This window comes from Pogoniulus pusillus, chromosome 43 (genome assembly GCF_015220805.1).
Source record: "Pogoniulus pusillus isolate bPogPus1 chromosome 43, bPogPus1.pri, whole genome shotgun sequence".
NCBI lineage: Eukaryota > Metazoa > Chordata > Aves > Piciformes > Lybiidae > Pogoniulus > Pogoniulus pusillus.
Genome location: NC_087306.1, coordinates 1,864,980 through 1,885,909, shown reverse-complemented (window position 1 = coordinate 1,885,909; position 20,930 = coordinate 1,864,980). Strand labels below are relative to the sequence as shown.

At 63.4% G+C, this 20,930-nt stretch overlaps 2 protein-coding genes across 2 annotated transcripts in view; one reads left to right on the top strand and one right to left on the bottom strand.

Annotated features, from left to right (window-relative positions):
• The window catches only part of OTUD7B (OTU deubiquitinase 7B), a 52,003-nt gene extending 50,773 nt beyond the window's left edge, over nucleotides 1-1,230 (bottom strand). Inside the window, exon 1 of the mRNA XM_064176028.1 lies at nucleotides 1,039-1,230. The gene's annotated coding sequence lies outside the window, so the exon portion shown is untranslated. The remainder of the gene's footprint in view (nucleotides 1-1,038) is intronic.
• Nucleotides 1,231-16,714: 15,484 nt separating this feature from the next.
• VPS45 (vacuolar protein sorting 45 homolog) overlaps nucleotides 16,715-20,930 on the top strand; it is a 36,837-nt gene continuing 32,621 nt past the window's right edge. Inside the window, exons 1-3 of the mRNA XM_064175957.1 lie at nucleotides 16,715-17,038; nucleotides 17,142-17,276; nucleotides 19,267-19,327. Of these exons, the coding sequence (XP_064032027.1) occupies nucleotides 16,946-17,038; nucleotides 17,142-17,276; nucleotides 19,267-19,327 (289 nt within the window). The 5' untranslated portion in view covers nucleotides 16,715-16,945. The remainder of the gene's footprint in view (nucleotides 17,039-17,141; nucleotides 17,277-19,266; nucleotides 19,328-20,930) is intronic.

Sequence of the window (20,930 nt, the reverse complement as noted above, 5' to 3'; positions counted from 1 at the left end):
CCCCCGGTGAGGTCCCCGCTCGGTCCCTAAGCCGCCCCCGGTGAGGTCCCCGCTAGGTCCCTAAGCCGCCCCCGGTGAGGTCCCCGCTCGGTCCCTAAGCCGCCCCCGGTGAGGTCCCCGCTCGGTCCCTAAACCGCCCCCGGTGAGGTCCCCGCTCGGTCCCTAAGCCGCCCCCGGTGAGGTCCCCGCTCGGACCCTAAACCGCCCCCGGTGAGGTCCCCGCTCGGTCCCTAAACCGCCCCCGGTGAGGTCCCCGCTCGGTCCCTAAGCCGCCCCCGGTGAGGTCCCCGCTCGGTCCCTAAACCGCCCCCGGTGAGGTCCCCGCTCGGACCCTAAACCGCCCCCGGTGAGGTCCCCGCTAGGTCCCTAAGCCGCCCCCGGTGAGGTCCCCGCTAGGTCCCTAAGCCGCCCCCGGTGAGGTCCCCGCTCGGACCCTAAACCGCCCCCGGTGAGGTCGCTTCGCAGCCGCCGCCGCCTGCCGCTCGCCCGCTCGAGTTGACACCGGGACGGAGCCGCCCGGAGACCCAACCCTGACCCCGTCACAGCCCTCCCGGTGGTGAAACCGAGCTCCTGCCCTGCTCCCGGAGGGATTTAATCCAGCCTGGAGCCTTGGACCGGCCCCGCCGTGCCGGAGCCCCCCCCCCGAGCGCCCCGCTCCGGGCACCGCTTCACCGGGAAGAGCTCGGGAGGGGAGCGGGGAGGGCTCCGCACCGCACCGGCAGAGGCGGGAGAGGTCCGGTCTCGACGAACGGCAGCTCGGTCACCCCCGAGCTTGCACCCCTGAACCGGGACCCCGCACCCCCGGGGCCCAACCGGCTCCGGCCGCGACCGAGGCACAGCCCCGGGGGACCTGTGGCCGCACAAGGAGCACCTCCCCCATCCCGAGCTCCCGTTGCCTACCCAGGGGGATCCAACCGAGGCAGCACCGCGGCCGCCCCCCCCGCCCCCAGCCCGGGACCCGCCGCGCCGGGACCCCGAGGCCTCCGCCTGGGCCCCGCTACAAAACTTTCCCGCTGCCGGGACACCGCTGGGCGTTACCTGTGCGCGGCTCCATGGCCCTCCGCTCCCGGCCCTGACCGCCGCGGCCGCGCTCCCGGTGCGGGGGGAGGACCGGGGGGGGGGGGAGGGGAAGGGGGGGAAGGGAGGCGGGAAGGGACCGAGCCGCCCGGAACCCCGCACCGCCCGGAACTCCGCCGCCGCCGCCGCACCGCCCGGAACTCCGCCGCGCCGCCGCCGTTTCCAGCCGGAACGCTCTGCAGGGAGCGCGCCCGCGTCGCGCCCCGCCGAGGGGGAGGAGGGGCGAGGGGGAGGGGGCGGGGCGTGGGGAAGCTCAGCCAATGGGAGCGGCGCAAGCGGTGGCCACGCCCCCGGCGGCGGCGGAGCGGGGAGGGGCCGGGGGGGGCCGGGGGGGGGCCGGGGGAGAGCTCCCCCTGGGGGCGGGGCCGCAGCGGAGACCGAGACCGGAGCCGCCTGCGAGGCTGAGCTGGGCCTGGGACCCTCCTGGGACCCTCCCCGTGGGGCCTGGGACTGTCCCCGTGGGCCTGAGACCCTCTCGTGGGGACTGAGACCCTCCCCGTGGGGGCTGGGACTGTCCCCGGGGGCCTGAGACCCTCTCGTGGGGACTGAGATCCTCCCCGTGGGGGCTGGGACTCTCCTCGTGGGTCTGAGACCCTCCCGGTGGGGCCTGGGACCGTCCCCGGGGGCTTGAGACCCTCTCGTGGGGCTTGAGACCCTCCCCGTGGGACCAGTAACCCCAGTGTGGGACCAGCACCCCCAGCATGGGGCCAGTGACCCCAGTGTGGGACCAGTAACCCCAATATGGGACCAGTGACCCCAGTGTGGTGTCTGTCTGGGGCCAGTAACCCCAATATAGGACCAGTAACCCCAGTATGGGACCAGTAACCCCAGTGTGGGACCAGGAACCCCAATATAGGACCAGTAACCCCAGTATGGGACCAGTAACCCCAGTGTGGGACCAGTGACCCCAATATAGCACCAGTGACCCCAGTATGGGACCAGCACCCCCAGCATGGGACCAGTAACCCCAATATGGAAACAGTGACCCCAATATAGGACCAGTAACCCCAATATGGGACCAGTAACCCCAATATAGGACCAGTAACCCCAATATGGGACCAGTAACCTCAGCATGAGGCCAGTAACCCCAATATGGGACCAGTAACCTCAGCATGGGGCCAGTAACCCCAGTATGGGACCAGTAATGCCAGTGTGGGACCAGTAACCCCAGTGTGGGACCAGTAACCCCAATACAGGACCAGTAACCCCAGTGTGGGACCAGTACCCCCAATATGGGACCAGTAACCCCAATGTGGGACCAGTAACCCCAGTATGGGACCAGTAACCCCAATATGGGACCAGTAACCCCAGTATGGGACCAGTAACCCCAATATAGGACCAGTAACCCCAATGTGGGACCAGTAACCCCAGTGTGGGACCAGTAACCCCAGTGTGGGACCAGTGACCCCAATATGGGACCAGTAACCCCAATGTGGGACCAGTAACCCCAGTGTGGGACCAGTGACCCCAATATGGGACCAGTAACCCCAGTATGGGACCAGTAACCCCAATATAGGACCAGTAACCCCAATGTGGGACCAGTAACCCCAGTGTGGGACCAGTAACCCCAATATGGGACCAGTAACCCCAATATGGGACCAGTAACCCCAATGTGGGACCAGTAACCCCAGTGTGGGACCAGTAACCCCAGTATGGGACCAGTAACCCCAATATGGGACCAGTAACCCCAGTATGGGACCAGTAACCCCAATATAGGACCAGTAACCCCAGTGTGGTGTCTGTCTGGGACCAGTAACCCCAATATGGGACCAGTAACCCCAGTGTGGGACCAGTAACCCCAGTGTGGGGCCAATAACCCCAATATGGGACCAGTGACCCCAATATGGGACCAGTAACCCCAATACAGGACCAGTAACCCCAGTGTGGGACCAGTACCCCCAATATGGGACCAGTAACCCCAGTATGGGGCCAGTAACCCCAATATGGGACCAGTAACCCCAATATGGGACCAGTAACCCCAGTATGGGACCAGTAACCCCAATGTGGGACCAGTAACCCCAGTGTGGGACCAGTAACCCCAATGTGGGACCAGTAACCCCAGTGTGGGACCAGTGACCCCAGTGTGGGACCAGTAACCCCAATATAGGACCAGTAACCCCAGTATGGGGCCAGTAACCCCAAAATGGGACCAGTAACCCCAAAATGGGACCAGTAACCCCAATGTGGGGCCAGTAACCCCAGTGTGGGGCCAGTAACCCCAATATGGGACCAGTAACCCCAGTATGGGGCCAGTAACCCCAATATGGGACCAGTAACCCCAAAATGGGACCAGTAACCCCAATGTGGGGCCAGTAACCCCAATATGGGACCAGTAACCCCAATATGGAACCAGTAACCCTGCCTGGGACCAGTAACCCCAGTGTGGGACCAGTAACCCCAGTGTGGGACCAGTAACCCCAATATGGGACCAGTAACCCCAATGTGGGACCAGTGACCCCAATATGGGACCAGTAACCCCAATGTGGGACCAGTAACCCTGCCTGGGGCCAGTAACCCCAATATAGGACCAGTGACCCCAGTATGGGACCAGTGACCCTGCCTGGGGCCAGTGCCCAGCGTGGGGCTGGCACTGCAGCCCGGGGGCTGTGCCCCCCATGCCAGGAGGCTCAGGAAAGGCTTCCCAGGGCTGATTCCCGCTGGGAGTTGCTGCTGTAGCCAGGGAAAGCCTCTGGGCAGAGTGGCTCTGGTGTAGCCCTCCCTGGCAGGGCACTGCCACCTCTGCTTTGTGCCCCGTGGGCACACAGGCTGCGTGGCCTGGCAGGGCAGGGCCTGTGCCCAGCAGAGTGCTTGGCATTCCCCCCTCCGTGGGTGCCCAGGGGCCAGGAATGCCAAACAGCTGCCCTGAGCCAGGAGGATGAGTCCTGCCCTGCCACGCTGAGGGCTGTGGGCAGGCTTGGGCTGGCACCAGGGACTCCTGGAGGGGTTGGAAGGGATCTTCAAGGTCATCCAGTGCCAACCCCGTGCCGTGCCCAGGGATGGCTGCAGCAGCCCAGGCTGCCAAGGGACTCATCCAGCCTGGCCTGGGGCAGCTCCAGGGAGGTTGTGGAGCACAGAATGGGATCAGGGATCAGAGATCAGAGATCCCTTAGGTGGTTCTGTGCCCCACAGCCTCCCTGGGCAGCCTGTGCCAGGCTCTGCCCAGCCTCACTCTCCCCAGCTTCTGCCTCCTCTTCCCAGCTTCTGCCTCCTCTCCCCAGCTTCTGCCTCCTCTCCCCAGCTTCTGCCTCCTCTCCCCAGCTTCTGCCTCCACTTCCCAGCTTCTGCCTCCTCTCCCCAGCTTCTGCCTCCTCTCCCCAGCTTCTGCCTCCTCTTCCCAGCTTCTGCCTCCTCTCCCCAGCTTCTGCCTCCTCTCCCCAGCTTCTGCCTCCTCTCCCCAGCTTCTGCCTCCTCTCCCCAGCTTCTGCCTCCTCTCCCCAGCTTCTGCCTCCTCTTCCCAGCTTCTGCCTCCTCTCCCCAACTTCTGCCTCCTCTCCCCAGCTTCTGCCTCCACTTCCCAGCTTCTGCCTCCTCTTCCCAGCTTCTGCCTCCTCTCCCCAGCTTCTGCCTCCACTTCCCAGCTTCTGCCTCCTCTCCCCAGCTTCTGCCTCCACTTCCCAGCTTCTGCCTCCTCTTCCCAACTTCTGCCTCCTCTCCCCAGCTTCTGCCTCCTCTTCCCAGCTTCTGCCTCCTCTCCCCAACTTCTGCCTCCTCTTCCCAACTTCTGCCTCCTCTCCCCAACTCTGCCTCCTCTCCCCAGCTTCTGCCTCCTCTCCCCAGCTTCTGCCTCCTCTTCCCAGCTTCTGCCTCCACTTCCCAGCTTCTGCCTCCACTTCCCAGCTTCTGCCTCCTCTCCCCAACTTCTGCCTCCTCTTCCCAGCTTCTGCCTCCTCTCCCCAACTTCTGCCTCCTCTCCACTCTCCCTCTCCCCTCTCCCATCCCAAATCCATTCTCCCTCCTCCTGGCACCCCAAGCCCTTGTCCCAGGTCCCCTCCTGGCACCTCAAACCCTTGTCCCAAGTCCCCTCCTGGCACCTCAAGCCCAAGTCCCTCCCCAGCTCTCCTGCAGCCCCTCCAGGCACTGCCAGGCTGCTCTCAGCTCTCCCTGCAGCCTTCTCCTCTCCAGCCCCAACTCTGCCAGCCTGTGCCCCCCACAGGGGAGCTTCTGCAGCCTCTGCCCATCCTGGTGGCCTCCTCTGGGCCCTCTCCAGCAGCCTCAGGTCCCTCCTTGCGCCCCCAGGGGTGGCTGCAGCGCTGCAGGTGGGGGCTGAGCAGGGCAGAGCTGCAGCATCCCCTCCCTTGCAGCCCCCAGCACAGCTCCACTTTCGGGAGGACCTTTCCCACTCTGCTCCCATCGCGAAGATGTTTCCTGTGCAGAAGGGTGGGAAAAAGGCCCAGGGAGGAGCTGGGGGGGGCCGTGGGGGGGTTGTGGGTGCGTGGGGCTGTGGCAGGGCTGCAGGCAGCGTGGGGCTGGTCAGGCGCTTGGCGCTCAGCTGAGCCCTGCCGCTCAATCCTCCTCTTTGTTCTCCTCCAGCGACCTCCTCTTGTTTATGGCGGGGACAAAAGGATTGTTTGTGGTGTCAGGGGCCCAGAAAAGTCCAGCGCAGAAAGGACAGGGAACAGTTTGTGCCCTGCTGCCTCGACCTCCCCGCGGGCAGGGCTTTTATCTGCCCTTCCCCCCCCTTCCCCTCCTCCCCTGCCCCATGCCAGTGTTTGTCCTAAAGATGCAGCTTTTGGAGCCATCCTCACTGCCTGGGGATGCACAGCTATGGGGTGGGCACCAGGATAGGCCTCCTGGCACAGAGCCACAGAGCTGGCAGGGCTGGCAGGGACCCCAAGGACCAGCCAGGGGCTGGGAGAGAGGCACAGAGCTGGCAGGGCTGGCAGAGACCCCAAGGACCAGCCAGGAGCTGGGAGAGAGGCACAGAGCTGGCAGGGCTGGCAGAGACCCCAAGGACCAGCCAGGAGCTGGGAGAGAGCCACAGGGCTGGCAGGGCTGGCAGAGACCCCAAGGACCAGCCAGGAGCTGGCAGGGCTGGCAGAGACCCCAAGGACCAGCCAGGGGCTGGGAGAGAGGCACAGAGCTGGCAGGGCTGGCAGAGACCCCAAGGACCAGCCAGGAGCTGGCAGGGCTGGCAGAGACCCCAAGGACCAGCCAGGAGCTGGCAGGGCTGGCAGAGACCCCAAGGACCAGCCAGGGGCTGGGAGAGAGGCACAGAGCTGGCAGGGCTGGCAGGGACCCCAAGGACCAGCCAGAGGCTGAGAGAGGCACAGAGCTGGCAGGGCTGGCAGGGACCCCAAGGACCAGCCAGGAGCTGGCAGGGCTGGCAGGGACCCCAAGGACCAAGCCAGCTCCAAGCCCTGCCCTGGGCAGGGACAGCTCCCAGCAGAGCAGTGCCCAGAGCCACATCCAGCCTGGCCCTCAGCACCTCCCAGCACCTCCCTGCCAACCTGTGCCAGGCTCCCAGCAGCCTCCTGATGAACAACTTCTTCCTGGTGTCCAATCTCAGTCTCTCCTCCTCCAGCTGGGATCCACACCCCCCCCCCATGCCCTGTCTCCCCCCAACGCCCTCCAAAGTCCCTCCCCAGCTTTCCTGCAGCCCCCTGCAGGTCCTGGAAGGCCACAAAAAGGTCCCCTGGGAGCCTCCTCTGCTCCAGCCTGCACAGCCCCAACTCTCTCAGCCTGTCCTCAGGGCAGAGCAGCTCCAAGCCCTTTGCTCATCCTCATGGCCCTTCTCTGGGCACCTTCCAGACCTTTCCTGTCCCAGGGGTCCAGAGCTGGGCACAGTGCTCCAGGTGAGGTCTCAGCAGAGTGGTGCAGAGGGGCAGAATCCCTTCCTGCTGCCCACCCTGCCCTGGCTGCAGCCCAGGCTCTGCTTGGCTCTCTGGGCTGCAAGTGCCCACTGCTGGTGAGGGCACAGAGCATAGAGTGGTGGGAAGGGACCTCTGGAGATCATCTCCTGCCCCCCCCCAGCCCCAACAGGGCACCCCCAGCAGCTTGCCCAGCAGCACAGTGCCCAGGGCAGGCCTTGGCAGCTCTGCACACCAGGAGGCTCCACAGCCTCTCTGGGCAGCCTGCTCCAGCCTCCTGCACCCTCACAACAAACAACTTTCTCCTCCTGCTCACACACAACCTCCTGCCTGCCACTTGCTGCCCCTTGGCACCACTCCCAAGGTGCCAGCCCCAGCCTCTTGCCCCCCACAGCCTCTTGCTGAGCACTGAGAACTTCTCCAGACCCTTCCCCACCTTCCTTGCCCTTCTCTGCCCTGCTCCAGCTCCTCAATGCCCTCCTGGCACTCAGCAGCCCAACCCTGCCCCCAGCACTGCAGCTCTGCCCTCCCCAGTGCCCAGCCCAGGGGCACAGTCCCTGCCCTGCTCCTCCTGGCTGCCACTTGCTGCCCCTTGGCACCACTCCCAAGATGCCAGCCCCAGCCTCTTGCTCCCCCCCCCCAGCCCCTTCAGCTCAGAGCCCCTCTGGGGCTGCTCTCCTGCAGGCTCTCAGCCCCAGGGCTCAGCCTTTGCTCCTGCCAGAGCTGCTCCAGGCCCCTCAGCACCTTCCCAGCCTGCCCTGGACTCTGCCCAGCAGCTCCCAGGCCCTCTGCAGCTGGGGGGAGCCCAGAGCTGGCCCTGGCACTGCAGGGGTGGCCTCAGCAGGGCACAGCAGAGGGGCAGCAGAACCTAACCCTTGCCCTGCTGCTGCCCACACTCTGCTGCCTGCCCCCAGCAGACCCTTGGGGGCTTCTTGCCCATGGGGGCACCCTGCTGGCTCCTGGCTCTCCCCAGGGCAGGGATGTAGCTCTTGGCCCATCTTAGCTCTGGCCTCACCCCTGGGCTTGCTTTGGCTCCTGGCTGCCACCACACCCACAGGGTAGGGGCTGCAGTTGGACCTTAGGGACAGGCTCAGGCTGTGCCTTCACTTTAAAGCTCTTCCAGGCTGTGTGCAGGGTGAGGAGTGGTGACCCACACAGGCACTGCCACCCCCTGAGTGCCAGGCAGCTGGCAGAGGAGCCTGAGCTGCCCGTGGCTGGGTGCCCACACTCAGCCTCCCTCTGGCCGTTGCCTTCCTTTGCAGCGCAGCAGTAAGAGGATGGGAGGGGATTAGCTGCTCCTGACCTCCCCCCCCCCCAGCAGGACACCTCCTCCTCTCCTGCCACAAACCACTTCTCTGCTCTCCCAGCGTTTCCCAGCAGGCAGAAAGCTCCAGAGCTGGACTGTTGTGTGCTGGGTGGGTAGGAGCTGGCAGAGGAGCAGCCAGGCCAGGGTGGCAGTGCCAGGGTGGCAGTGCCAGGGGGGGCACTGCAGGCTCCTGCAGATTTGGTGCCTCTGCCTTTGTCCCTGCTGCCAGGAGCTGCTCCCAGGGGTCTTGCTTGCATCCAGGTAGTTCCCTCAGCCTGGCTCCCTGGGGTTCTTCTTTGTAAGGTTGTGGTCATTAAATGGGGGAGTGGGTTGGGTTGGAAGGGAGCTCAGAGCTCCTCCAGCTCCTCCAGCTCCAGCTCCAGCCCCCTGCCGTGCCCAGGTACACCTCCCCCAGCCTCATCCAGCCTGGCCCTGAGCAGCTCCAGCTTGAGGGCAGCCAAAGCCTCCCTGGGCAGCCTGTGCCAGGCTCTGCCCAGCCTCACTCTCCACAGCTTCTGCCTCCTCTCCACAACTTCTGCCTCCTCTCCACAGCTTCTGCCTCCTCTCCCCTCTCCCTCTCCCCTCTCCCAGCCCAAATCCATTCTCCTTCCTCCTGCCACTCCCAGCCCTTGCCCCAAGTCCCTCCCCAGCTCTCCTGCAGCCCCTCCAGGCACTGCCAGGCTGCTCTAAGCTCTCCCTGCAGCCTTCTCCTCTCCAGCCCCAACTCTGCCAGCCTGTGCCCCCCACAGGGGAGCTTCTGCAGCCTCTGCCCATCCTGGTGGCCTCCTCTGTGCCCTCTCCAGCAGCTCCAGGTCCCTCCTTGTGCTGGGTACCCCCAGGGGTGGCTGCAGTGCTGCAGGTGAGGTCTCAGGTGAGATCTCAAACGTCCCAAGTGGCATCCTCCAGTTCCACAACCCTGCCAGGGGCAGCAGTGTCACAGCCCTGGAATGGGTTGGGTTGGAAGGGAGCTCAGAACTCCTCCAGCTCCAGCCCTGCCATGCCCAGGGACACCTCCCCCAGCCCAGGCTGCTCAAGGACTCATCCAGCCTGGACCTGAACAGCTCCAGGCTGGGGGCAGCCACAACCTCCCAGGGCAGCCTGTGCCAGGCTCTGCCCAGCCTCACTCTAAGCAGCCTCTCTCTGGCCCCAGTCTAAAGGAGCTCAGTTTAAGGCTGGAGCTGGGCAGCTGTGCAGCACTGCCAGGAGCACCAAGGCTTAGGGCAGGGACAAATGAAAGGAAGCAGAATCTGAGCCAGGGTCCCACCCTGGAGCCTCTAAACCACCTCAACCCCTTTGTGTGTTAAGGATCTCATCCTTGTGGGATCGACTGCTCCGAGGGGAGGAGACCTAAAGTATCACAGTGTCAGAGTGTCAGAGTGTCACAGTATCACAGTGTCACAGCATCACAGTGTCACAGCATCACAGCATCACAGTGTCAGTGTCACAGCATCACAGTGTCACAGTATCACAGTATCACAGTGTCACAGCATCACAGTGTCACAGTGTCAGAGTGTCAGAGTGTCACAGCATCACAGTGTCACAGCATCACAGTGTCACAGTGTCACAGTGTCACAGCATCACAGTGTCACAGTGTCAGAGTGTCAGAGTGTCACAGCATCACAGCGTCACAGTATCACAGCATCACAGTGTCACAGCATCACAGTGTCACAGCATCACAGTGTCACAGTGTCAGAGTGTCAGAGTGTCACAGCATCACAGTGTCACAGCATCACAGCATCACAGTGTCACAGTGTCACAGTATCACAGTATCACAGTGTCACAGCATCACAGCATCACAGTGTCACAGTGTCACAGTGTCACAGTGTCACAGTATCACAGTATCACAGTGTCACAGCATCACAGCATCACAGTATCACAGTGTCACAGTGTCACAGTATCACAGTATCACAGTGTCACAGCATCACAGTGTCACAGCATCACAGTGTCACAGTGTCACAGTGTCACAGTGTCACAGCATCACAGTGTCACAGTTTCACAGTGTCACAGTGTCACAGCATCACAGTGTCACAGTGTCACAGCATCACAGTGTCACAGTATCACAGCATCACAATGTCACAGCTTCGCAGTGTCACAGTATCACAGTATCACAGTGTCACAGTGTCAGAGTGCCATAGTGTCACAGCATCACAGTGTCACAGTATCACAGCATCACAGTATCAGTGTCACAGTATCACAGTATCACAGTGTCACAGCATCACAGCATCACAGTGTCACAGTGTCACAGCATCACAGTGTCACAGTGTCACAGTGTCACAGCATCACAGCATCACAGTGTCACAGTGTCAGAGTGTCAGAGTGTCACAGCATCACAGCGTCACAGTGTCACAGTATCACAGCATCACAGCGTCACAGCGTCACAGCGTCACAGTGTCACAGCGTCACAGTGTCACAGCATCACAGCATCACAGTGTCACAGTGTCAGAGTGTCAGAGTGTCACAGCATCACAGCGTCACAGTGTCACAGCGTCACAGCATCACAGTGTCACAGTATCACAGCATCACAGTGTCACAGTGTCACAGTGTCACAGTGTCACAGCATCACAGCGTCACAGTGTCACAGCGTCACAGTGTCACAGCATCACAGCATCACAGTGTCACAGTGTCAGAGTGTCAGAGTGTCACAGCATCACAGTGTCACAGCATCACAGTGTCACAGTGTCACAGCATCACAGTGTCACAGTATCACAGCATCACAGCGTCACAGTGTCACAGTGTCACAGTGTCACAGTGTCACAGCATCACAGCGTCACAGTGTCACAGCATCACAGCATCACAGTGTCACAGTGTCAGAGTGTCAGAGTGTCACAGCATCACAGTGTCACAGTGTCACAGCATCACAGTGTCACAGTATCACAGCATCACAGTATCACAGCATCACAGTGTCACAGTGTCACAGCATCACAGTGTCACAGTGTCACAGCATCACAGCGTCACAGCGTCACAGTGTCACAGTGTCACAGTGTCACAGCGTCACAGTATCACAGCGTCACAGCGTCACAGTGTCACAGCATCACAGTGTCACAGTGTCACAGCATCACAGTGTCACAGTGTCAGTGTCACAGTGTCACAGTGTCACAGCGTCACAGTGTCACAGTGTCACAGTGTCACAGTGTCACAGCATCACAGTGTCACAGTGTCAGTGTCACAGTGTCACAGCATCACAGCGTCACAGTGTCACAGTGTCACAGTGTCACAGCATCACAGTGTCACAGTGTCAGTGTCACAGTGTCACAGTGTCACAGTGTCACAGCGTCACAGTATCACAGTGTCACAGCGTCACAGTGTCACAGTGTCACAGTGTCACAGTGTCACAGCATCACAGTGTCTCAGTGTCAGTGTCACAGTGTCACAGCATCACAGTGTCACAGTGTCACAGTGTCACAGTGTCACAGCGTCACAGTGTCACAGTGTCACAGTGTCACAGCGTCACAGTATCACAGTGTCACAGCATCACAGTGTCACAGTGTCAGTGTCACAGTGTCACAGTGTCACAGCATCACAGTATCACAGCGTCACAATGTCACAGTGTCACAGTATCACAGCGTCACAGTGTCACAGTGTCACAGTGTCACAGTATCACAGTGTCACAGCATCACAGTGTCACAGTGTCACAGCATCACAGCATCACAGTATCACAGCATCACAGTGTCACAGCATCACAGTGTCACAGCATCACAGTGTTACAGTATCACAGCATCACAGTATCACAGCATCACAGTATCACAGTATCACAGTGTCACAGTGTCACAGTGTCACCAAGGTTGGAAGAGACCTCACAGACCATCAAGTCCAACCCTTTAGCACAGAGCTCAAGGCCAGACCATGGCACCAAGTGCCACGTCCAGTCCTGCCTTGAACAGCTCCAGGGACGGCGACTCCACCACCTCCCCGGGCAGCCCATTCCAGTGCCCAATGACTCTCTCAGGGAAGAACTTTCTCCTCACCTCCAGCCTAAATCTCCCCTGGCACAGCCTGAGGCTGTGTCCTCTTGTTCTGGTGCTGGCCACCTGAGAGAAGAGAGCAACCTCCTCCTGGCCACAACCTCCCCTCAGGTAGTTGCAGACAGCAATGAGGTCTCCCCTGAGCCTCCTCTTCTCCAGGCTAACCAATCCCAGCTCCCTCAGCCTCTCCTCATAGGGCTGTGCTCAAGGCCTCTCCCCAGCCTCGTTGCCCTTCTCTGGACACGCTCAAGCATCTCAATGTCCCTCCTAAACTGGGGGGCCCAGAACTGAACACAGCACTCAAGGTGTGGTCTAACCAGTGCAGAGTACAGGGGCAGAATGACCTCCCTGCTCCTGCTGGCCACACCATTGCTGATGCAGGCCAGGATGCCACTGGCTCTCTTGGCCACCTGGGCACACTGCTGGCTCATGTTCAGGTGGGTATCAATCAGCACCCCCAGATCCCTCTCTGTCTGGCTGCTCTCAGCCACTCTGACCCCAGCCTGTATCTCTGCATGGGGTTGCTGTGGCCAAAGTGCAGCACCCTGCACTTGGAGCTATTGAACTCCATCCCCTTGGCCTCTGCCCATCTGTCCAGGTGGTCAAGGTCCTGCTGCACTTTGCTGTGGGCAAGGAGATGCCACCCAGAGCATGGCCCCAGCAGGCAATCCAAGTGCTCAGGGGACATCAGAGGTGCAGGTTCCTTAGCCTGGAGGAGGGGAGTTGCTTAATTGGAAGTGAAAGGCAGGATTATGGAGGGATCCATGCCCCTATAAATAGGGATCTGCTGGGGAGGGGGAGGGGGCAGTGGTGGCTCTGTGTCCTGCAGCCCCTCTTTTAGCTCCTTCCCTCTAGGAATAGCTTCTAATCCCAAGCCCTGTTCTTAGGGTGATTAGCAGCACCAGGGCTTGCCTTGGCTTGGGTGCTGGAACATCTCAGCTCAGAGCTGCTGCTCCTGCAGTGGAGTTTTACCTCATTTACTGGGCCTGAGGAAGGCTTTGGGCACTGGCCCACAGGAGATCCTGCTCACCAACCTGGGCAAGCACAGGCTGGGTGGGTGCAGCACTGCTGGGTAGGGAATTGGCTGGGTGGTGGCACCCAGAGAGTGGTGAGCAAGGGCACAGTGCCCACCTGCAGACCACTGCCAAGGGGCATCCCTCAGGGGTCAGTGCTGGCACCACTGCTGTGGGCAGAGCAATCAGTGCAGCCTCAGCAGGTCTGCAGATGGCACCAAGCTGTGTGGCACAGTCAGCTTGCCCCAGAGGGCAGGGATCCATGCAGAGGGAGCTGCACAGGCTGCAGAGCTGTGCCCAGGCCAAGCTCAGGGCATTCAGCCAGGCCAAGTGGAAGGTCCTGCAGCTGGGTGGGTACAGCCCCAAGCACAGCTCCAGGCTGGGTGGGGAATGGCTGAGAGCAGCCCTGAGGAACAGCCCCTGGGGGTCTGGGCTGAGGCAAAGCTCCACAGGAGCCTGCAGGGTGAGTGCAGCCCAGACACAACCCTGTGCTGGCTGCAGCCAGAGCAGTGTGGGCACAGGGCAAGGGAGGGCATTGTGCCCCTTGGCTCTGCTCTCCTCAGCCCCCACCTGCAGCCCTGGGGGCAGCTCTGGAGCCCCCAGCACAAGCAGGACATGGAAGTGTTGGAGCCAGCCCAGAGGAGCCACCAAGATGCTGAGAGGGCTGCAGCAGCTCTGCTGTGAGGCCAGGCTGAGAGAGTTGGGGCTGTGCAGGCTGGAGAGGAGAAGGCTTCCAGGAGCCCTTGGAGTGGCCTTGCAGGGTCTGCAGGAGGGCTGGGGAGGGACTGTTGAGAAGGGCTGGGGATGAGAGGAGGAGGAGGAGGAGGTTTGAAGTGTCAGAGGGGAGATTGAAAGTGGATGTGAGGAAGAAGTGAGGGTGGTGAGAGCCTGGCACAGGCTGCCCAGGGAGGTTGTGGAGCACAGAAGCACCCAATGGGATCTTTGATCCCATTGGGTGCTTCTGTGCTCCACAACCTCCCTGGAGGTGCACAGCACCAGGCTGGATGAGGCCCTGAGTGACCTGTTCTAGTGGGACCTGTCCCTGCCCATGGCCCTGGCTGAGCTTTGAGCTCCCTTCCAACCTCATCCACTCTCTGATCCTGTGATTTTCAGCCCTCATTAAGGATTTATCCATGATTAAGGAATTGGTTTTTTGCTGCTTTGAAGGTTCCACCTGAAAGTAAGGAAAAAGCTGTGCCCTGTGAGGGGGACCTCATTGATGGCTACAACTATCTGAGGGGTGGGTGGCAGGATGCAGGTGCCAGGCTTCTTTGGGTGGTGCCCTGTGATAGGAGAAGGGGCAAGAGGCACCAAGTGGACCCCCAGGAGGTTCCACTTCATTCCCAGAAGTACATGGAGGGGCTGGAGCAGGGCACAGAGAAGGGCAAGGAAGGTGGGGAAGGGTCTGGAGAATTTCTCAATGCTCAGCAAGAGCTGAAGGGGCTGAGGAGGGGCAAGAGGCTGGGGCTGGCATCTGCTCAGTGGTGCCAAGGGTCTGCTGGAGGCAAGCAGCAGGGCAAAGGAGGTGCTGCTGCCCCTACCCTGTGGGTGTGGTGGCAGCCAGGAGCCAAAGCAAGCCCAGGGGTGAGGCCAGAGCTAAGATGGGCCAAGAGCTACATCCCTGCCCTGGGCAGACCCAGGAGGCAGCAAGGTGCCCCCATGGCCAAGAAGCCCCCAAGGGTCTGCTGGGGGCATGCAGCAGGGCAAAGGAGATTCTGCTGCCCCTCTGCTGTGCCCTGCTGAGGCCACCCCTGCAGTGCCAGGGCCAGCTCTGGGCTCCCCCCAGCTGCAGAGGGCCTGGGAGCTGCTGGGCAGAGTCCAGGGCAGGCTGGGAAGGTGCTGAGGGGCCTGGAGCAGCTCTGGGAGGAGCAAAGGCTGAGCCCTGGGGCTGAGAGCCTGCAGGAGAGCAGCCCCAGAGGGGCTCTGAGCTGAAGGGGCTGTGGGGGGGAGGGCAAGAGGCTGGGGCTGGCACCTTGGGAGTGGTGCCAAGGGGCAGCAAGTGGCAGGCAGGAGGTTGTGTGTGAGCAGGAGGAGAAAGTTGTTTGTTGTGAGGGTGCAGGAGGCTGGAGCAGGCTGCCCAGAGAGGCTGTGGAGCCTCCTGGTGTGCAGAGCTGCCAAGGCCTGCCCTGGGCACTGTGCTGCTGGGCAAGCTGCTGGGGGTGCCCTGCTGGGGCTGGGGGGAGCAGGAGATGCTCTCCAGAGGGTCCCTGCTGGGGCTGGGTGGGGGGGCAGGAGATGCTCTCCAGAGGGTCCCTGCTGGGGCTGGGTGGGGGGGCAGGAGATGCTCTCCAGAGGGTCCCTGCTGGGGCTGGGGGGGGGGGCAGGAGATGCTCTCCAGAGGCTCCCTGCTGGGGCTGGGGGGGCAGGAGATGCTCTCCAGAGGGTCCCTGCTGGGGCTGGGGGGGGCAGGAGATGCTCTCCAGAGGGTCCCTGCTGGGGCTGGGGGGGGGCAGGAGTGGGATTGTTGCCTGGGCAGAGTGGCACAGGGGCGGTTTTGGCGGGGGGGGGGGGGATGTTGGGAGGGGAGTGGGCACAGGTGGGGGGATATAGAGAGGCACAGATGCGATTTTGGTGCCCTGGGATGGGGGCACAGAGGTGAAGTTGGTGTCTGGGGGGGTCACAGATGTGTCCTGGTGGTTGGGGGCTATGGAGAAGGTGCCCTGGTGGGGGGCACAGAGGGGTTGGGAGGGGGTGGGCACAGGTGGGGGGATATGGAGAGGCACAGAGGTTGGTTTGATGCCCTGGCAGGGGGTGCAGGGGTGGGTTTGGTGCCAGGGGACACACAGCTGCGTTGGGTGCCCTGGAGGCAGGCGAGGCACTGGGGGGGGGGGGGGGAACGCAGCACTGTGCCGCGGGGCATGCTGGGAGCTGTAGTTTTGCCGCCCGAGGACTACAACTCCCAGGGGCTGCAGCGGGGAGCAGCCAGGAGAGAGGCGGCGACGGGAGCCGAGGGGAGCCGAAGGGAGCCGAAGGGAGCCGAGGGGAGCCGAAAGGAGCCGAGGGGAGGCGACGGGAGCCGAGGGGAGCCGAAAGGGGCCGAGGGGCGGCGACGGGAGCCGAGGGGAGCCGAGGGGAGCCGAAAGGAGCCGAAGGGAGCCGAGGGGAGCCGAGGGGCGGAGACAGGAGCCGAAGGGAGCCGAAGGGAGCCGAGGGGCGGCGACGGGAGCCGAAGGGAGCCGAAAGGGGCCGAGGGGCGGTGACAGGAGCCGAAGGGAGCCGAAGGGAGGCGACAGGAGCCGAAGGGAGCCGAGGGGCGGTGACAGGAGCCGAGGGGAGCCGAGGGGCGGCGACGGGAGCCGAGGGGAGCCGAAGGGAGCCGAGGGGAGCCGAAGGGAGCCGAGGGGAGCCGAAGGGAGCCGAGGGGAGCCGAGGCGTGGCGACAGGAGCCGAAAGGAGCCGAAAGGAGCCGAGGGGAGCCGAGGCGTGGCGACAGGAGCCGAAGGGAGCGGAAGGGACCCGAGGGGCGGTGACAGGAGCCGAAAGGAGCCGAAGGGGGCCGAGGGGAGCCGAGGGGCGGTGACAGGAGCCGAAAGGAGCCGAAGGGAGCCGAGGGGTGGCGACAGGAGGCGAAGGGAGCCGAGGGGAGGTGACAGGAGCCGAGGGGAGCCGAGAGGAGCCGACGGGAGCCGAGAGGGACTCTGAGAGGAGCCGAAAGGAGCCGAGGGGAGCCGAAGGGAGCCGAGAGGGACTCTGAGAGGAGCCGAGGGGCTTCTAGGGTCTCCGAAGGGAGCCGAGAAGGTTCCGGTGCCGCCGAGGGGAGCCCAGCCGAGCCGAGCCGAGATGAACGCGGTGCTGGCCGTCAAGCAGTACGTGTCCAAGATGATCGAGGACAGCGGCCCGGGCATGAAGGTGCTGCTGATGGACCGAGAAACGGTGAGCAGCTCAGCGGGGCCGGGCCGGGCCGGGCCGGGCCGGGCCGGGCGGGGGGGGGCTGAGGCCCGGGGCTGACGGAGGTGCTGCGGCCTGGCTCCCGCAGACCGGCATCGTCAGCATGGTGTACACCCAGTCCGAGATCCTGCAGAGGGAGGTTTACCTCTTCGAGCGCCTCGACTCGGCCAGCAGGGAGCCCATGAAGCACCTGAAGGCCATCTGCTTCCTGCGGCCCACCAAGGTGAGAGCCTCCGGCCCCGCCGCGGCCTCCCCGCCCGGCCCCGGCCCCGGCCCCGGCGAGCGCCCTGCCGGCAGCACCTCCCTGCCTCCGGCGTCCCCCCCTGCCTCCATCGTCCCCCTGCCGGCAGCACCTCCCTGCCTCCATCGTCCCCCTGCCGGCAGCACCTCCCTGCCTCCGGCGTCCCCCTGCCGGCAGCACCTCCCTGCCTCCATCGTCCCCCTGCCGGCAGCACCTCCCTGCCTCCGGCGTCCCCCTGCCGGCAGCACCTCCCTGCCTCCGGCGTCCCCCTGCCGGCAGCACCTCCCTGCCTCCATCGTCCCCCTGCCGGCAGCACCTCCCTGCCTCCATCATCGTCCCCCCCCCCCCCCGCCTCCATCATCGTCCCCCCCCCCCGCCTCCATCATCGTCCCCCCCCCCCGCCTCCATCATCGTCCCCCCCCCCCGCCTCCATCATCGCCCCCCCCCCCCGCCTCCATCATCGCCCCCCCCCCCGCCTCCATCATCGCCCCCCCCCCCCCCGCCTCCATCATCGCCCCCCCCCCCCGCCTCCATCATCGTCCCCCTGCCTCCATCATCGTCCCCCTGCCAGCAGCACCCCCCTGCCTCCATCATCGTCCCCCTGCCGGCAGCACCTCCCTGCCTCCATCATCGTCCCCCCCCCCCCGCCTCCATCATCGTCCCCCCCCCCCGCCTCCATCATCGTCCCCCCCCCCGCCTCCATCATCGTCCCCCCCCCCCGCCTCCATCATCGTCCCCCCCCCGCCTCCATCATCATCCCCCCCCCCGCCTCCATCATCGCCCCCCCCCCCGCCTCCATCATCGCCCCCCCCCGCCTCCATCATCGCCCCCCCCCCGCCTCCATCATCGTCCCCCTGCCTCCATCATCGTCCCCCGGCCAGCAGCACCCCCCTGCCTCCATCATCGCCCCCCCCCCCGCCTCCATCATCGTCCCCCCTGCCTCCATCATCGTCCCCCCTGCCTCCATCATCGTCCCCCCTGCCTCCATCATCGTCCCCCCTGCCTCCATCATCGTCCCCCCTGCCTCCATCATCGTCCCCCCTGCCTCCATCATCGTCCCCCTGCCTCCATCACCATCCCCCCTGCCTCCATCGTCCCCCCTGCCTCCGGCATCTCCCTGGCCCTGAGCATCCTCCCACCCCGGGACTCAACCTGCCTCTGGCACTCCCCAGGCCTGAGGGTCCCACAGCCTTTTGGGGCACCCTGCCTCGGGGACCCTCCTTACCCAGGGAACCTCTGCCCTGGGCACCACCCAGGCCCCGGGGAGCATCCTGCCTCGGAGGGCTTCCAGCCCCCTCTGGGGGTCACCCTGCCCAGGGAGCACCCAGCCCCCTCTGGGGGTCACCCTGCCTCAGGGAGCACCCAACCCCCTCTGGGACCCCCTGTCTGAGGCATCCCCCAGCCCTGGAGGGTTCACCTTACCTCTGGGCCCCCTGTCTGAGGCATCCCCCAGCTCTGGGGGGTTCACCTTTCCTCTGGACCCCCTGTCTGAGGCATCCCCCAGCCCTGGAGGGTTCACCTTACCTCTGGGCCCCCTGTCTGAGAGATCCTCCAGCCCTGGGGGGTTCACCTTACCTCTGGGACCCCCTGTCTGAGGCATCCTCCAGCCCTGGGGGGTTCACCTTGCCTCTGGGACCCCCTGTCTGAGGCATCCTCCAGCCCTGGGGGGTTCACCTTGCCTCTGGGACCCCCTGTCTGAGGCATCCCCCAGCTCTGGGGGGTTCACCTTCCCTCTGGACCCCCTGTCTGAGAGATCCTCCAGCCCTGGGGGGGTTCACCTTTCCTCTGGGACCCCCTGTCTGAGGCATCCCCCAGCCCTGGGGGGTTCACCTTCCCTCTGGGCTCCCCAGCCCTGCCCTTAGCCAGAGTGGTTGTGTGTCCAGTGCAGGCCTGAGAAGCCTCTCACTGAAGGGCTCTGGGTCTCTGCAGTCCTTTCTCTCTCAGTGCTCCTCCTGGGGTTCTTTTCATCCAGGAGAACGTGGAGCTGCTCACCCAGGAGCTGAGGAGGCCCAAGTACAGCATCTACTTCATCTGTAAGTGTCCCACAGCTCAGGCCCCCACCTGCTGTTGAGTTGAAGACACAGATGTGAGGTGCTGGGGCCAGCAATGTGTCCTCCCCCACCCCGACCCAGCTGTGCTGAAACATTTCAGAATGGCTGAATTTGGGGCTTTAAAGCACCAAATTCATTCAGCAGAGGGCAGAGACCTCGAAGAGAAACCCAGAGGAGGTCATTAAACATCTTCAGAGCTCTCCTGTAAGATCCTTCCCAAGCCAAAGCTTCTCCTGCTCCTACAGTGTGGCTTAGCCCTGAGTGTGTCTGAGCCTTCCAAGCTTCTCATGGCTTCATGAACAGGAGGACAGGAAAGGTTGGAGCAGGACTGTGAAGGGCACAGGATGAGACTGAAGGAGGGGAGGGGGAAAATAGAGGTGAAACTTCCCAGCCCAGTGCTGGGCTGCCCCTTGTGCATGGCACCTTCCAGCCCCTGGCACCTTCCAGCCCCTGGCACCTTCCAGCCCCTGGCACTGCTGCAGCTTCCTCGCACCTCCTGCCCACACCACAGCATCCTCTGGCTCTGGAGGCTGAAGCAGAACATCCACAGCTGCTTTTGTCTTCGAGCCTGAGCTCCTGCAGCCCTCCTCAGCCTCGGCGAGGTGCTGGGGAAGGAGCTGAGGTGGCCTCTAGATGTCATTGGTGCTCCTCGGCAAGGTGGCAGTGCCCCAGGGCTGGGCAGGGTGTGGAGGAGCCAGCGGCAGGGCCAGGCCAAGGAGGGCACTGGGGAGTGGCTCTGGCTGTGCTCAGCTGTTTGGCTAACACCAGTCTGGTGGCAGCAGCCTGGTGGTGCCCACTGGGCTGGGGGTGGGCAGCTGTTGGGGCAGGGAGGAGATGACAAAGCACTGCTGCCTTGCCAGCAGTGCCACCTGCCCCTGGGCACTCAGCCCCAGAGGTGTGGAATGGTTGAGGTGGGAAAGGAGCTGCAGAGCTCAGCCCTGAGCTCAGCAGGCACAGCCCCAGCCAGAGCAGGCTGCTCACAGCCTCCAACACCCTGGGGTGGCCTGAGGGAGACCTGCAAAGCTCCTCCAGTCCCAACCCCCTGCACTCAGCAGGCACAGCCCCAGCCAGAGCAGGCTGCTTACAGCCCCCAGCAGCTGGTGCCAGCCAGGGGGCATCTCCCACCCCTCTGGGCAGCCTGGGTCAGGCTCTCCCCACCCTCAGCAGCTCCAATTTCTCCTCCTCTCCACTCCCCAATCTCCCTCTTGGGCTCTCAAACCATCTCCCCTTGTCCTGCCACCCCAGGCCCTGCTCCAGAGCCTGTTCCCAGCTCTCTGCTCAGCACTGGAAGCTCTCTAGAAGCTCTCCCTGGAGCCTTCTCTGCTCCAGGCTGAAGTCTCCCAGCTGAGCCCTTCCAGCCCTGCCAGCACTGCTGTGGCCTCCCCTGGCCCTGTCTGTGCAGTGCTGAGGGCTCCAGAGCTGCCCTCAGCACTGCAGGGGAGGTCTCAGCAAGGAGCTTGAGCTATTGCTGGCTCAGCTCTGTGGTCCCATCCTGCTGACTGGCATCAGAGGCAGGGATTGGGGCAGGGAATTGGCTCAGAGCATCCAGGTGAGGTCAGCTGTGGAGTTTGCTGTCTGCCTGGTG